This window comes from Trichechus manatus, unplaced genomic scaffold, assembly GCF_000243295.1.
Source record: "Trichechus manatus latirostris isolate Lorelei unplaced genomic scaffold, TriManLat1.0 scaffold00085, whole genome shotgun sequence".
In the NCBI taxonomy this organism is placed as follows: domain Eukaryota; kingdom Metazoa; phylum Chordata; class Mammalia; order Sirenia; family Trichechidae; genus Trichechus; species Trichechus manatus.
The window spans coordinates 3064564-3080676 of record NW_004444021.1 but is presented as its reverse complement, the minus strand read 5'-3'; the positions used below and the strand labels follow the sequence as shown (position 1 = coordinate 3080676).

Sequence of the window (16113 nt, the reverse complement as noted above, 5' to 3'; positions counted from 1 at the left end):
CAATGTCATAAAACAATATGTGTACTGACTGTTTAATGAGAAACTATTTGTTCTGTAAACCTTCATCTAAAGTACAATAAAAATAAATTTTAAAAAAGGTTTCCGTTTAGCAGTAAGCTCAACTATTTAAGCTGTAACATTACACTGAAATATATAGGCAGCCCCCAAAATAACCCAATTGACAAGTTAAAGAAAACGAAACCATTGCTATTTTGAGGGGAATTTCTGGAGAGAGAGAGAGAAGAGGGAGAATGAAATATTGAACAGATATAGAGAAGAAGTGCAGACTTCTATTGTTAACCTAGTACCAGTCTCATACCCTTACAGTTTCCAGTGATTCAAATAAAATGTATTCACCAAATGGCTTTTTATGTAACACGTTAAGGCAGCCCTGGACAACTTGTGGGTGACTTACGTATCACCTCATTACAATGAGACAACATTCCCGATGTACATTTTGGGGCAGGGATTGTTACGATGTGATCTGTGTGGCCAAGACTAGTGAAAGAACAGAGAACAAATGTGAAATCTCTTTTGAGATTTGTGCTCTGGAATCATGTGCAAAAGATAAAACACATGAAGCAATTAGAAAACATCAGTTTAAATAGTCAATCAACATGCATTATGGGAAAGCTCTTAACAGAGTTCATATTTCAATAATGTCATAAACCAGAATTTGCAATCATGGAAAAGTGATATTCTGCATGTTTATGTACAGAAAAAGCTTGAATTTTAAACTTTGAATGTTGGTCTACTTAGGTTATTCAAAAATCAGTATGTTAAATGGCCATTTTAATTGAATTTATCTTATATACTTTTATACTGTTATTTAAATGTAATGGCTTCCAATAAATGCTTAAATTACTACAATTTTAAAAACATCTCATTTGAAATAAAAAATTTTGTCATATTGTTTACTGTTTAAAGTAAATTACTATTTGCATACTTGATAGCACATTAAAACCAGTAATGTTTTGTTCAGCCAGGTGAAGTTCCATTAGGAGTGAAAGATCCCATTTGCTACCATTGAAACCTTAGTTATAACCCTGCTCAAGAACTGGGATATGGCATAAGGTACCCAAGTGCTAATTTAGCAACTGGAGGCTTCCTGTGTTTAGAATTGGCCAAGTGATTTCTGTCTGAGGCCTTTCTAATTTACTAGGCTCAACTTTTCTTACATGAATCAACTGAAAATCATGTTTTTTTTTTAACATTAGCTATTGGGTTTTGCCATTCAATTAAATTTTATTCAGGCTAACAAATATGTATTTTTCAATTCATCCAGGTACGTGTATTCACATTTTCAGTTGGTCAACATAATTATGACAGAGGACCTATTCAGTGGATGGCTTGTGAAAATAAAGGTAACAGATCTGTTTTCTTGACCAGATTTTATTAGAAGAAAAACTATTGTGATAGCTGTAGTTAGGTCTACATATTATCATTGAAAAGAATTTAAACTTATTGCTAATTTTTATAGGAATTAAGGCAAGAATACAATTCTGAATATGTTTTATATAGAGGAAGCACATACACACAACAGACTTTGACATTAATATATAAAAAAAATCAGACATTTGATCATACCATTGTATTTTAAATGGAAATATTTAATGACACTTAATGATACTTATGATATCAAATATAATCTTACATGAAAAATTAGGAACAAGAAATATGTGCATTTTATAAAATTTAGATGTAAGAGAATGTTACATATATGTACAGTTTTCTATTTGATTGGTTAAGTGACTGTTTTTTTAATCACACATTCTGAAATAATTCAGATTTTTTCCAGTAAGCCCATATTTCCTTTGTACTTAGAATAAAAGACGTTATTTGAAAAATAAAATATGATCACATAGCAACAAAGACAACCTGAATTTATTCTGAAGGTTCTATTTAGGAAAATATTTTTATTTAAATATAATAATTATCAGATACCTATCAATCATGCAAGTTTATTAATTTCTCCAATAATATATGTATCTTTAATGACTGCAGGTTCCCTACTGCTTTGTAGGAGAATTACATTTATTTTATACTATTCTAAGAAATGTAGCACAATTCTCATAAAAACTTGCATTGTGAATATACATTAATTAAACATTTTCTAGTTTTACTGATAGTTTTGATATTTTAATGTTTGTCTGAGAAATTAAAATGATTTTTTTCTCCTACAAAGACATAAAATAATGTTGTGGCCCTTTATAATATATAATGTAATATTTGTATATATTTCAGGTTATTATTATGAAATTCCTTCCATTGGAGCTATAAGAATCAATACTCAGGTAGAGTTATTTAAAACTTCTTTAGATTATTTTTTCAAGAATAAGATAACAGTTTTTCTGTATTAAATGTTAAAATACACACATTATGTAGACAGGTGAGAATGAAGAAAGATCTGTAATACTACATGTGTTTGAAAATACTTAACCATCGTAATGTATTGGTTGTCATTTTGTTGAGGTTCCAAGTGTTTTCGAGCATCCAAAACTCAGGTAAACAAAAAAAAAAAACATATTATTATTCTTGGATGATAAAAATGCCATAGAAAGCAAACATAATGAAATTTACTAACAATCTCATCTCATGTAATTTGAACTTGATTATATTGCAGATCATCTAAGTGAGTTTCCTCAAGTTGTAGAACAATATAGACAAAGAAACAATAATTATATAACACCATAGTCAGAACTTAGATATATCCTAAAATAACCCCTGTAGATCCATTTTCCTGATAAAAATAAAGCTACAACTAGGAGATGTGTTTTCTACAACCATTTGTTTGAAAACATGCCTGTTAAGTAATTAATTTAAATATATATTTTTAAATATTCATAAATTACTATTTAAAATCATTGCTGATTTTAAAATATAACTGATGATCAACAAAATAGACTAAGTCAAAATTTAACATAGCCTTGCATTTGTAGAAATGAATACTGAATACATTAAATGTTAAAGTGTAACAGCAGCTGCATTTGAGTCTGATGTCGAGATTTGGCACAGTAATTCATTTAGTTTTTGATGTGTTTAAATATAGTTTGAATTTCAGCCAAACAGTCTGTGATGTGAAAGCAAGCATGTGGCTGCTTTATTATTTCAAATTTGTGCAATTCCACCAGTAAATCAGAGAGCCTCAAATAGTTTAGATTAACATAAAACAATTCACAAGGAACATATTTCACTTATCATTGGCGGTACCTCAAAAAGAGAATGTTCTGATTGTTACTAGGAAAAACAAGAGTAGGTATATTGCATACTATGATAAGTTAAATACTGTTGATTCAAAGTATGTTGACATACCATTTATGGAGTATCCAATGTTAGAATTAAATAATTGTGTACTCTCAATAATTTCTATTTCACATTTGTTTTTAACTATAAATTTTTTTCCTCTGTGGATTTTTTTTAAACACAATATTCCTAGTATTCAACCACTTAATATTTTTTTTCTGTATAGGAATATTTGGATGTTCTGGGAAGACCAATGGTTTTAGCAGGAGACAAAGCTAAACAAGTCCAATGGACAAATGTGTATCTGGATGCATTGGTGAGATGTTGGGCTGTTTAACCAACTTTATTTAAATCTTCTTAAAATTTCTTTTATCATAACCTTCTTTATCAGAGTTCAGATAATTTACATAAAAAATCTGACTTGTATGGAGCAGAGAACCACAAACATAAAGTGTTATTTTATTTTCAGGTTAATCCACTAAGAATGTACAATTCCAACCTAGACTTTTCTAGGTAGAATCTTGAATTTATGCGCATTTTAGTAATTTTTTAAATTTTTAATACAACAAGTACATAATGCTAAAAATCACCTGGACAAATTAGTAACTATTACTGAAGATTTTGAGGAAGTATTTTTGAAGTACACTTTAGCCAAAAGAAAGGTTTATGGCTTCCATAAATGTGACCAAACCCACTAAATCTTAGAAGTACATGCAAAAGTTTACCCTTTCCTGAAATTATCATATACCTAATCATCTCTTTGTATATAATCTCTTACTTGGGATTCAGACTCAGACACATTCATGGAAATATGCCATTGAGGCAATCAAAACTGTTGTGAAATAACAAATAAAAACATATTCATTTGTCCATTTTACAATTGCCATTTTAGTGCAAGTATTTCATCATATGCAAAACAGTGTCTCTCAAAGGGAGGGGGCTGGGAGGGATGATTTTGTCCTCAGATTACATTTGACGGTGTCTGGAGATATTTTTAATTGTCACAACTGGGAGAGTATTCTACTTACAACCAGCAATGCTGTTAAACAGTAAAACATCCTATACTGCACAAGACACACACATACACACAAATCATAGTGCCAAGGTTGAAAAACCTTGTTTTAATACTTTTACTTTCATAATATGAAAGTTATAAATAGAATAATCATACTTCAGATTTATTTATATGCTTAGTCTTAATGAGAGGACTTTATTAATGATTTTACTAATATGATATATTAGAGAAAATAAAAAATCCAAACTGTGAAAAATAAATGCTGATTCAATAGCCCTTTTTCCTACTTGAAGTTCAGTTACATGCTGATATTACTTTTCTAACTGCAATGATGAACCCACAGGGCAAAATGCAATCCGTTTAGAATTACTTATCACTGGATTCCTGTAAAATAAACACATAAAGGAAGTTAGAAGAAAAATAGGAACTGTTAACAGCAGCTTTGCATGCTAAGAAAGATAAAGTGAAGCTTGCTTACCTCAAGTCTGAGCTAAAATTACTGTCCAGTGTTCCTTCTTGACATCGCATATTTACTTAAGGTCGCATGGTCATCCAAAGCTATGGTCACAGGGTTTCAATTTTTTCAGATCCATCACAGATCAGTGTATGACATGGAGAAGTCAATTATTATGTCCTGTTGTATTTCCTATGACCGCAAGTTCATTGGCCAGCATGTCTGCATTGCTGGTAAAGTTCTTACTGACAGCACAGATGACACTGGGAGGAAATGTTGGTTCTAAGTGTGTTGCTCTACAAGATGAAACCAATTTAAAACAAGAAGAAATGGGACTCAACAACTGGCTACTCAATGGACGCATAAAGCATCTTTTTACTGACTTGAGAATTATATATTACCATTACATATTTAGGTCATTTTTTTATAATTATGCATGTAGCAGATTCAGAATGTTTGTTGGTCAAATCAATAGTTACATTAACAAGGAAAAAAAAATAATCCAAAACAAAATGTAATAATGAGAAAAATGCAAAGAGCTCTAGAAACTCAAAAGAAAGAAGCCCTATATTTGGGGGAATGAGGTGTGGTTAAAAGGATGGCAACATTTTTGGTGAACCTGTAAAGCCCTGCTGGCATAGTGGTTAAGAGCTTGACTGCTAACCAAAAGGTCAGCAGTTCAAATCCACCAGCTGCTCCTTGGAAACCCTATGGGGCAGTTCTACTCTGTCCTATAGGGTTGGTATGAGTTAGAATCAACTTGATGGCAACTGGTTTTTGTAAGTCAAGGTAAGGTTTTTACAACTGGTGATGAGAGTAAATGTTCCACACAGGGATACAGTGTAAAAGTGAGGAAGTGTTGGGTATGTTGAAGGAATGATAGCTAGCTCACTTTTGGAGATAATGGGAGGTAAGGGCAGAAACAAGATGGGGCAATATTGTGGAGGGCTCAGACAAATAGGTTGTTTTCACTTTATTTGGGAGATAAAGTGAGAATATTTAAAAAATAGGCTCTAGAGTATAAGAAAATCAAATAAACCCCAGGAGGGCAGAAATCTTGTTTTACTTCCTTTTGTTCTCTAGTGACTTGCACAGTACTTAGGGTAAGAGTGCATATTTATTGTTTTTTTAATAAATGACAGAGAAAATGGAAGTTGGGCATCAATGAGATCATTAATGAATGTCTTAAATCTAATATGTTAGTAATCTAGTATCCCATTTTGGGTATATATGTTATCATTTTTAGAAGCAAATCATAGTATTCTGTACCATGCAAAAGTGATGCAAAGAGAAAATGTTGCCCAGGTATACCTTATATTATACAGTGATAGTGTTGTTTAAATTGTATGTATAAACTGTAACTCAAATAGAAGGTTCACCAAAAGGTATCTTCATTGAATTATCTTCTGGATACCAGTTTCATGAATAATTCTAGATTCTGACTTTATTAAAATGTAACGTTTTCATTTTATTAATTTGTATAAATAATCAAGAATGATTTCATTCTAGAATGTTCTGGCTTAGGACTAAATAGAGAGCCAAGGTGTATACTATCATCCACTCAACTAAATGTAGTTGTTTTCTTAATTTTTTATTTGTCACTAACAATTTGATTTCTTTTGTTCTTCTTTTATTTTTGTTTATTGTACTTTAGATGAAGTTTCTTTTGTTCTTCTGAAAGCTTCTCTATAATTGCCTTTTCTAACTAATTCAGTTTCCATTGTTTTTGGCTTCCCAAATATCTGATTCTAAGTCATAGCCTATTTAAGACATTTTATTAGGGAGGAAGGCTCCCCAGGTGGTTCAAATGGTTAAGTGCTTCACTGCTAACTGAAAAATTGGTGGTTAGAGTTCAGCCAGCGGTGCCCTGGAAGAAAGGCTTGGTGACCTACTTCTGAAAAATCAGCTGTTGAAAATTCTATGGAACACTGTTGTACTCTGACACACATGTGGTCGCCATGAGTCAGAACTGACTGAATGGCAACTGGACTGAATTTAGAAGCAATGTTACTTCTTTTAAAGCGCATGGTGTTAACCTGAGATATCCCAGAAATGCAGTATTAATAGCGTGTTTCTTCTATTTATAATGCTGTTCTGCTGCACTTATGTGATTTAGCATGAAGCCATTGGCTTAGGGCATGAAAAAATTAAGAATGAAGTTACATCAAGGGATGGTAAATAAATTGTTTCAAATAATATTTTAGTATTACTCTGCTTATGGAAGCCCTAATATTAGGTGAACTAGCTGTGATTTAAAAAAAAAAGATAGGGGCAGGGTTATGGAAATGTTTAGTTACTATTGATCATGTGTGTAATTTTTTTAAAAGTTATTTGCAATGGTTTCTTAGAGTATTATTTTAGATACTTTAGATATAGTATGCTTCAGTAAGTACCTAATATATCCTGACTCTTTCCAAGACATTTTAATTGATGTTTTTTGGAAAATAAGCTTTAATTGATAGTCAAAATTAGTTAACTAGATATTTTGTGACTCTTTATAAAGTAGCTATAAGATGCAGTGCCAAAAAATCAAAGGCTAATGCGGCATCATAAAGTTTACATTGTAACTTTAATTTGCTTTTTCTCTCTGAATCTATTTTTAGGAACTGGGACTTGTCATTACTGGAACTCTTCCGGTCTTCAACATAACTGGCCAAGATGAAAATAAGGGAAACATAAAGGTTAAAAGTTAATTGATAAGATTAATAATAATAAATGATAAACTGTGACGTTGAAGCTCAGTGTGGATAAGATATTTCTATAGGGAATACATACAATATAACTGTCTTATAAGGTCAGAAGTAAAAGGCAACAGCTGCCTATGTGATAACCACCTGGAAAAAGGAAACGCAGGTCAAGCTCTCTGCAGCTCTAAGAGCCAAGACTTAACTTTGCTGTATTTAACTATGACTTGATGGGAACACAAATCCAGATTCTGGAAATAATTATATGATAAGTGGACAATAATACTGTGTGCACATTTTCAAAATGAGTCTAAGATATCCATGGAGTTCAGAAAGAAAAATCCAAAGAACTAAACTATGGTAATGTTTGTGTCAGGTCTACATAGATGTATTTACTGAATCTTTCCTGATTCAACTCCCATTCAAACAATAGTTTTTAAATTATCCTGAAAGTTAAGGAACTGATTTAAATGAACAGTTCTCTTTATGTTTTATTATTTTTAAGATTCAGTAAAAAATTCTTAATGATTTCCAGAAAAATGCTTGATTTCTATTGTTTGATTATCAGTTCAGTAAAATACCATCTACTTAAAATATGTATCCTGTTCTTTTGAAATGTCATTTCTTATTTTGATTTAAACACAAGTTGCTTTCCCATTTCTTAGCTGTATTCAGAAGGAATTTAAGACTGCAGGAGAAGTTAAATTTTTTTTGTATAGTAAATATTCATTACATAATTTGGGTGACATTTCTTATTTGAGAGGATTTTTTTTCTGGTTTATGGTATAATGAAGTCTTTTGCACTTAAGCATTATTTGTTCAGTTATTATACATCTCAGTTGAACTCCTTGTTTTAATAATGGGGCCATAGAAAACATTAGTTATTTCTGTTTGGGGACCCACTACCGTTCTTATATGTCTGTGGGGTCTAAATATTGTTAACTCATAAAGGAGCAATTCTCTACCTCCTCACATGTTTTCACAGATTAGGTGAGTTATCTCACTATGGACTGTCCAAAGGGTTGCATTAATTCAGGGGTTTTACTCAGCCTAGAATCAGTTCACGGGAGAAGAGCATAGTTGTTGGTATACTTTCTTGCTCTATTTGCACCTACACAAAGTTTTATGTGTTTTTATAATAATTATTACTGGATTTTCTTATTTTCTTTATAAACACGTTTTAATTCATTATTTTATAAATAATATAATTCAACTTAAAACAATGATTCCTGATACTAAGTTTTAACACCATTACCATCTTTATGTCCCATAAAAATTATGATAGCATTTTTCCACATCACCCCCATGACTTGCAACTACAACTATAATACCTGTTGTTATGTATTTAAAAGTAGTTATTAATGACAGCTAAGAACATGTTTTTAAGATTTCTGCTATTATATTGACAATGAAGTTGCATACTTTTCAGGATAGTTACACATACACAGGTATTATCAACAGAAAAATTTCAATGTGTTATCATTCCATATTGCCCAGTATGTTTCAGCTGGATATTTTTGTGGTTTCTTAATCATAATATGTCACAAAGTCAGTCTCCATTTGCATACATAGACACATCACACACACAGACACAAACACACAACTATAAGCCCAGCTTTACAGTATTAAATTTCAGGAGTAAAAGGTCATGGGAAGTGTCAAAAAAAAATTGTATAATTCTTTTATATTTTAGCTTCAGTCATCAAGCTTTCATGTAAGTGAAATAATAAAGATGATAAAACTGTGGGAAAACAGCCAAAGCTGAGAATCTTTATAAATGGATACTACAAATGCCTCATCCCATATATATATTTAAACTAGGATGTAATACAACCATTGTTAAAGTAAAAGGATGAAAGTGTATAATATTTGTACAGAAACATGTACATTTTTGGTATAAAATAAACTAACATTTTGTCATCTCATTTTAGAACCAGCTGATTCTTGGTGTGATGGGAGTAGATGTGTCTCTGGAAGACATTAAAAGACTGACACCACGTTTTACAGTAAGTTGCAGTTTATTCTTTTGGTACCTTTTACATTTTAGAACTTTGTACTCATTTAGCTTGTACACAAATCACTGCAGTAATTCTCTAAAATTACAGTAATCTTAACAAAGGAACTAAATGTTAAAAGCATCCTTAAAATAAAATATAGGAATACCACGCTATCCATCATGCTATAAAATACATGTTTAAGAAATTTTAAAGAAAGAATATGGATTTCAGAGTATGATTCACGGATCTGTATCTAAACTTTTTTGATTATTTTTTCAGCTATGCCCCAATGGCTATTATTTTGCAATCGATCCTAATGGTTACGTTTTATTACATCCAAATCTTCAGCCAAAGGTATGTATATAATTTGTTTACAGTAATTAGTATTCAGTAAAATTAATGAGGAATGCTTTGTAATAGGTTTGTCATTTGTAAATTCACTATACAGCACTAGATATAAAAGAAGAGTTTGCAGTGTGGCTTCCTTCATTAGATGACAAGACTACAGTTTATAATATATGAAAGTGTGAAAGCAATTTTCATGGTCTCTTGCCAATTTAGCTGAGCCAGTATTCCTATCTCAAAGACAGCCATTATCACCACTTCTACCTCAATTTCACACGTCCCATTTCTGACTTTGATTAAGACTTTAAGGTAGTGAAGATTATTTCCCTAGACATGGGTATGAACCTGATAAACATTAATAATGTTCATCTATGCCTAAACCACATTTTCCATTACCCTTCTTTTCTGGTAATTATCTCTGCTTTCCCTCTCCCAGAGTATTTTTCTTTACTTTTTCAGGCAGGCTTTTGAAAAGAAGTGTGAAATTTAATAAGAAAACCCCATGGGGGGTAGGCTTCAGAATTGGGAAGTGTATATCCCATGGGTTAATCTGGATGATAAGATTCCAGAGATGAACCATCTCATCCTAATCTTAATGCGTGTTATCCCAAAATATAATATATTTTTATAAAATATAGTATTCAACTCCTTTCATATTTTATTAATTCCTCAAATGTAGGGCAAAATTTATCTCTTTCAAAGTAAACATCGGCAAAATATTATTACATGAGTAATTTTATAAGCATCTTCAAGTTGTTGTTTAACTTTCAGAGTAATACTGAAAATACTTTAAACTATGCCTGGAAGAAAATGTGTGCAGACTTATGCATGCTACACCCAATTTTCCTAGTTTATAGATACTAAATGTGAGTGACATTTTAAGACATACACAAGTGTATGCATACATACACACATATATAAAGTTATGTGATTTAAATATTGTTGAAGTCAATAATAATTAAGAGCAATTTGATGGTAACAAGTTTGGTTTAGGTGCTCTAGCTAGCACAAATGTTTTGCTCTTTGCTGTTAACCGAAAGGTTGGCAGTTCAGTCCCACTCAGCAGTGCCATGGAAGAAAGGTCTGATGATCTGCTTCTGTAAAAGATTACAGTAAAAAAAAAACCTATGGAGCTCAATTCTATTTTGTAACAGATGGGGTCACCATAAGTCAGAATGTACTTGAAGACAATGGGTTTTTTTTAATGTTTTAAACTTTTTTAATGTTATTGTATTTAATATTTGTACATCCAGTGCATTTTATATTATATTCCCATAACTGAAGTGATTTAAAAGCAATAAAAATATAATGTACTGAAAGGTGTGAGGAACCCCTACTATCTACTCTTCTAAGGAATCGTGACTTCTTTCGTCCGAGTACTGACACCACTTTGCCACCTCCTGACCAATATTGAATTGTATAGTCTGCTTTATTCTAAAATACACTTTAAATTTCCTCCACTTTGTGTCATTGAAATACCCAGACTAGTTCTTATTACATATCTCATTTTGATCATTTCTAAGAAACATTTATTTTACAGGAAATTGTCCATAATCCAAGTTTCGGAAGTTAACATTTAAAAGAAATCTACAGTGTTACCACTGAGTTCATCATAAGTTCCACAGATATAATGTTTGGTATCCATTCAGAATAACAATAAGGTGCAAATTACAAGAGTTTAAGATTAAAAGTTTCAATATCCTATAATATAACACATTTGGATCATGTATATTTTAACAATTGCTATTTGTCTTTTTTTTTTTTTTTGAGTCAGCAGAAAAGTTGCCTCAGACAAACCATCTTTCTCACTTCCCAAATAGATACTTTTCTAGGAAAAAAAGGAAAACATAATAGCCATTGTATTCAGAGAATTTTGGTATTATTTTCCTAGCATAAAAGTTTGTACTCAATTAAGATTTTTTAAACTTTTACTTTACTGACTCATCATGACTTCTCTTTTATCTACCAAATATTTTGAATTCAAAGTAGGTCAGTGAAATCTTTTTACAATCAAGAAAATGCTTGACCAAAATTGCCTATAGGATAGAATCCTTACTTACGTTGATATATAATATGATGCATTACCATTTTTCTGTTGCTTTAGCCTATTGGTGTAGGTATACCAACAATTAATTTAAGAAAAAGGAGACCCAATGTTCAGGTAACTGTGAATGAAGTTAGACTTAGCAGTGCTATCAAATTTGCTAAATCAGAGTTGAGATTAAGCTTCTGTTCTTAAAAGCTTACTGTTATCATATTATAAAGCTGCCATTCTTGACATCAAGCTTCCAGAGCATGAAATGGAGATGAGCATAATCTCAATAAACTGGATCAAAAATGTTATTAATGATGGCAGGGGGTATGTACTGACTAACTAAATATTGCTAGCAAATTATGTGATAATTATGGTAACAATCAGAGTAATCATAATGAGATGGCTTTACTAAAAAGTAAACGTGTTATTAATTGTTGTTAAATTAATGTCAAATTTGTGTAATCCTAACAATTTGCTTGTAAAATTAATTTCACAGTGGAAATAAAAATAAAATTCTGATGTTGTATGTTAGGTAAACCACAAATGTTAAGCAAAAATTTATTTCTATTCCTAGCAGTGCGTTTTTAGATTAGAAGTTAGAGAAATTTTCCTTCAGCTAATTAAAAATTTCCAAAATTTCAAACAAATAGTGTGAATTTTTATTGCCTGGTAAACTCATTGCAAAACATTTTTACTATTGGCAAAAAAAAATTAAAAGTTATCATATTTCTATAAGCACACTAAAAATTGATAGACATAAAAGGCTACTTCCTACTGTTTAGTACAGCTTATTAAGATAATTTTGAAATTACAAAGGAAGTTCAGTGTGCTTGAAAATTTTGCATGTAAACCTACCGTTTCTTTTAAAAAGTTGGTAACGTTATAATGGAGAGGTGCTATGATATTAAGAAGAGATCGTTGAACTATGGATTAGTAAAACTGACTTCTAGTTTGGTTCTACGATAGCCAGCCCACAGTCTCCTTGAGTCATTCACTCAATGCCTCAATACTTCAGTTTCTTCATCTGAAAGACAGGAGAATTGAACTCATCATTGTTTTCTACCCTATGAAGTATATTCACTCGGGAAATTTAAAAAAATATGTATATATATTGATCCCCAGCCCCTGAAAATTCTGATTTAATGTGGCTCAGAATGGGACCCGGGCATCTGAGTATTTTTTAAATATAAAATATTTTTTTGATTCCTGTAGAAATTAAAATCATGTTTATGCCTTTTCTTGATAAATTGTTTTATGTTACTCTTTCTGCATGTTTCTTTTTGTGTATTATTTAAATTATTCTCTTTGTAGTCCTGTATATTTTAGTGATTTTTAAATTTTCATAGCAATTTCAAATATTGCATGAAAATATTGTGATATGATTAAGAAATAAACAACCTGAAAAATGGCTTGTTTTATTTTTGTTTTTCTTCTACAAAAACTCCAAATGGCAAACTAGCAGCCACACAAGGCTTCTCAATTTTGGAAATAGTGTTTAAAATATGTAATATTTTTACAATACCAAGTAATAAGTATTTCAGTTTTTAAATGTTAATGATATTGCATTCTACCTTTCATTGTATTTCCAAAAATAATGTGGCAGTTATATCAGTTGATATATAAATTTTACAAATGAGAAATGTTCGATATTTAGAATAAAAAAAAAAGTAATGGTAGTGCAGAGATCGGATTTCAGTTCTTAAAAGACTCTGGTGCTTTCTTATCACAAGGTGTTCCCCTTGAATTATTCAGGCACTGTGCCTGTGATGGGTCTTTCAAAAAATGGTCAGCTAGATTGCCATTTAAGAAGAACAAGTTATGCACTGATATTTTTCTTTTATCATTTCACTTTCTTCTCTGTCTTTATATGTTGGATTGGGACATGATCTTGATATTGCCAATTCCTCTTGACAATGTCTCCATGCATGCTGTTTGGGTCTGGTCATGCTATGCATTATCCATTGCATGTAAGATAATGTTCTTATTTCGGTGTACATTTTATCATTTTGATTATTTTCACTGTTTTGCAGTGAGTTCATTAAAATTTTAATGCTGATGTGATGGTGTTTGTATGAAGATGATTTGTTTGTTTCATGGGAAATTAAATAAGCAATACTGAACAATACTATAGATACTAGAGTATCTTTTTGTTAGGGGCCTTCTAGGTTTTCTTTTTTTAAACAATGGATTAGAAAGTTTTACAATATTGACTTTTATTTTCTTCTAATGAAATATGTTGTACTTGAGATGAGTTATTTGCTACTGAGGCAATAAGCATGATGCTGTCCAAACAATGGTCAGTATTTTAACCTATTGAAAAATCTAATACTTATTTTCAATATTATAAAACATTCTTACTATAGAAATAGAGTACATAAGGAGTGGATTTTTTTCAATAAAAACGACAATAGCTGTTGCAAGTATTTTTTTAATTTACCCTTAAGAACTGTCAGTCATCAAAAACAATGAGAATCATAAATTTTCATTGTTAAAATGGAACTGCTATTTGAAGGGAGGCATTTTTGTCATACTCACAAAATAAATACATTTTTTTACTAGCATTATTGTCTTAGGTAGTCTATCCTCCTGAAACAGTATTTAAAATATTAATGATTTGAACATATTTTGGAAGGGCCAATGAGGCTGAAATTATTAAAACATTAGTAACCTTTGCACTAATCTAGTATAATTTTCATTTATTACTGTTATCTAATTAATTATCAGATGTTGATAATATTTACTTTAGTAAACACTCCAAAACCACTTTCTAATATTTTGCAATTGTAAAATTACAGACACCTATTATGATTTTATTATTCTAGTGAACTTTGAAATTCTATCATGTCAAATTACTTAACAAGTATTATTAGGGAATCAGTATATTTTTATTTGTCTATCAAATGGCTCAATGAGCTTTCATTCTGAAGTTAAGAAATTAAAATACCATCATATGAGATAAATTTGTTAGACTAATAGTTTCATGTGTTATATAAATAAATAATCTATCTTATTACACAGCAAACTTCATTTATTATTACACACCAGCAAGAAGTTTGACATTCCAAACAGTAGGAAATGTTAAAGCAGGAAATTTTATTTATTGAACCCAGGGGTTATTAGTCTTCAGATTTTAATTACAATAGCTAATCTTTATTAAAGTCCTTATGCCTTGATCCAAATTTTCATATAAAATCTTGGCTTAATTTGAATCACTAAAATATGACGTAAAGTCTGTGAGATTCAAATATTGAAGCAAACTTGAATTTTTCCTGTACATTTTGAGAAGGAACAGTGGATCTGGAGGAGATTGCTTTACTTAGCAAATTTAGACACAGTTTTAAAAACATTTTCCCTCATAAAATTTCCTATTTCTTTACAGAATTCCAAATATATATATATATGTTGCTTTTTTAACCCTAAATGTTACCCAAATAGCTATATTTAGCCCCTTTTTCATTTGAATTAAAGGAAAAAAATGTTGTGAGTGTGTGGATCTTCAAAAGTTATATTCTTACAGAAACTGTGATTTATAAATACAGTATCTAATACAACAATCAAAAAGGGGTATGATTAATTAAATTTTGTCTGCTGCACTTAAAGCTGAGATTTCTAGCTCTGGCTGTTTAGTTTTATTTGTTTGTCTGTGTCTGTGTGTTTAAATATACGTAAAAAGATGACCTGACAGAGTTATTATGTTAATTATTTAATGTATCTGAGGTATGTACTTTTTATTGAATTTATTTCATATTTAAATTTCCATTGGAAAGTTCTATGCACAGCATCATTTTACAATATCATGTATGCTTACTTATTATCTTTTTCTGTGTAGAACCCCAAATCTCAGGAGCCAGTAACATTGGATTTCCTTGATGCAGAATTAGAGAATGATATTAAAGTGGAGGTGAGTGTAATCAGTAGGTTTGAGGAATACCCTCAGGTCAGATGCTGGAATTTCATCCATTCCATGAGTATATGTTGAGCAGTTTCATTTTGTTAGGCTCTCTCCTAGGTACTATATGTACAAGAATGAATGTTCCTTGTTGCTAAAAAGTCCTAGATCCTGAGTTCTCTCATTCAAAAGACCATATGAAAAGGAATAGATGTTGTAAGTTGGGTGTCACCTCAGGTTTTTTGTTTTCTTTTTTCTTTCTCCTTTCAAGGATAGGGATATTATGCCTTTAATACGAATATAACTTGAAAATTTCAGTAAAAATATTAGAGATAGAAAATGTTTCTGTAGAGTTGAAAGAAAAGTTGGATCCAACCAGATAATGAGCAACTTAGGGAGAGGAACTACTGTTTGTCTTAGTCACTTTATTCAGCAGATTTTTTTAAATTTC

The 16113-nt window shown here is 30.8% G+C and overlaps 1 protein-coding gene across 1 annotated transcript in view; it reads left to right on the top strand.

Annotated features, from left to right (window-relative positions):
* The window catches only part of CACNA2D1 (calcium voltage-gated channel auxiliary subunit alpha2delta 1), a 537607-nt gene that overhangs the window by 456491 nt on the left and 65003 nt on the right, over positions 1-16113 (top strand). The window contains exons 13-19 of the mRNA XM_004381473.2: positions 1286-1364; positions 2245-2294; positions 3470-3559; positions 7316-7393; positions 9328-9402; positions 9673-9747; positions 15603-15674. Of these exons, the coding sequence (XP_004381530.1) occupies positions 1286-1364; positions 2245-2294; positions 3470-3559; positions 7316-7393; positions 9328-9402; positions 9673-9747; positions 15603-15674 (519 nt within the window). The remainder of the gene's footprint in view (positions 1-1285; positions 1365-2244; positions 2295-3469; positions 3560-7315; positions 7394-9327; positions 9403-9672; positions 9748-15602; positions 15675-16113) is intronic.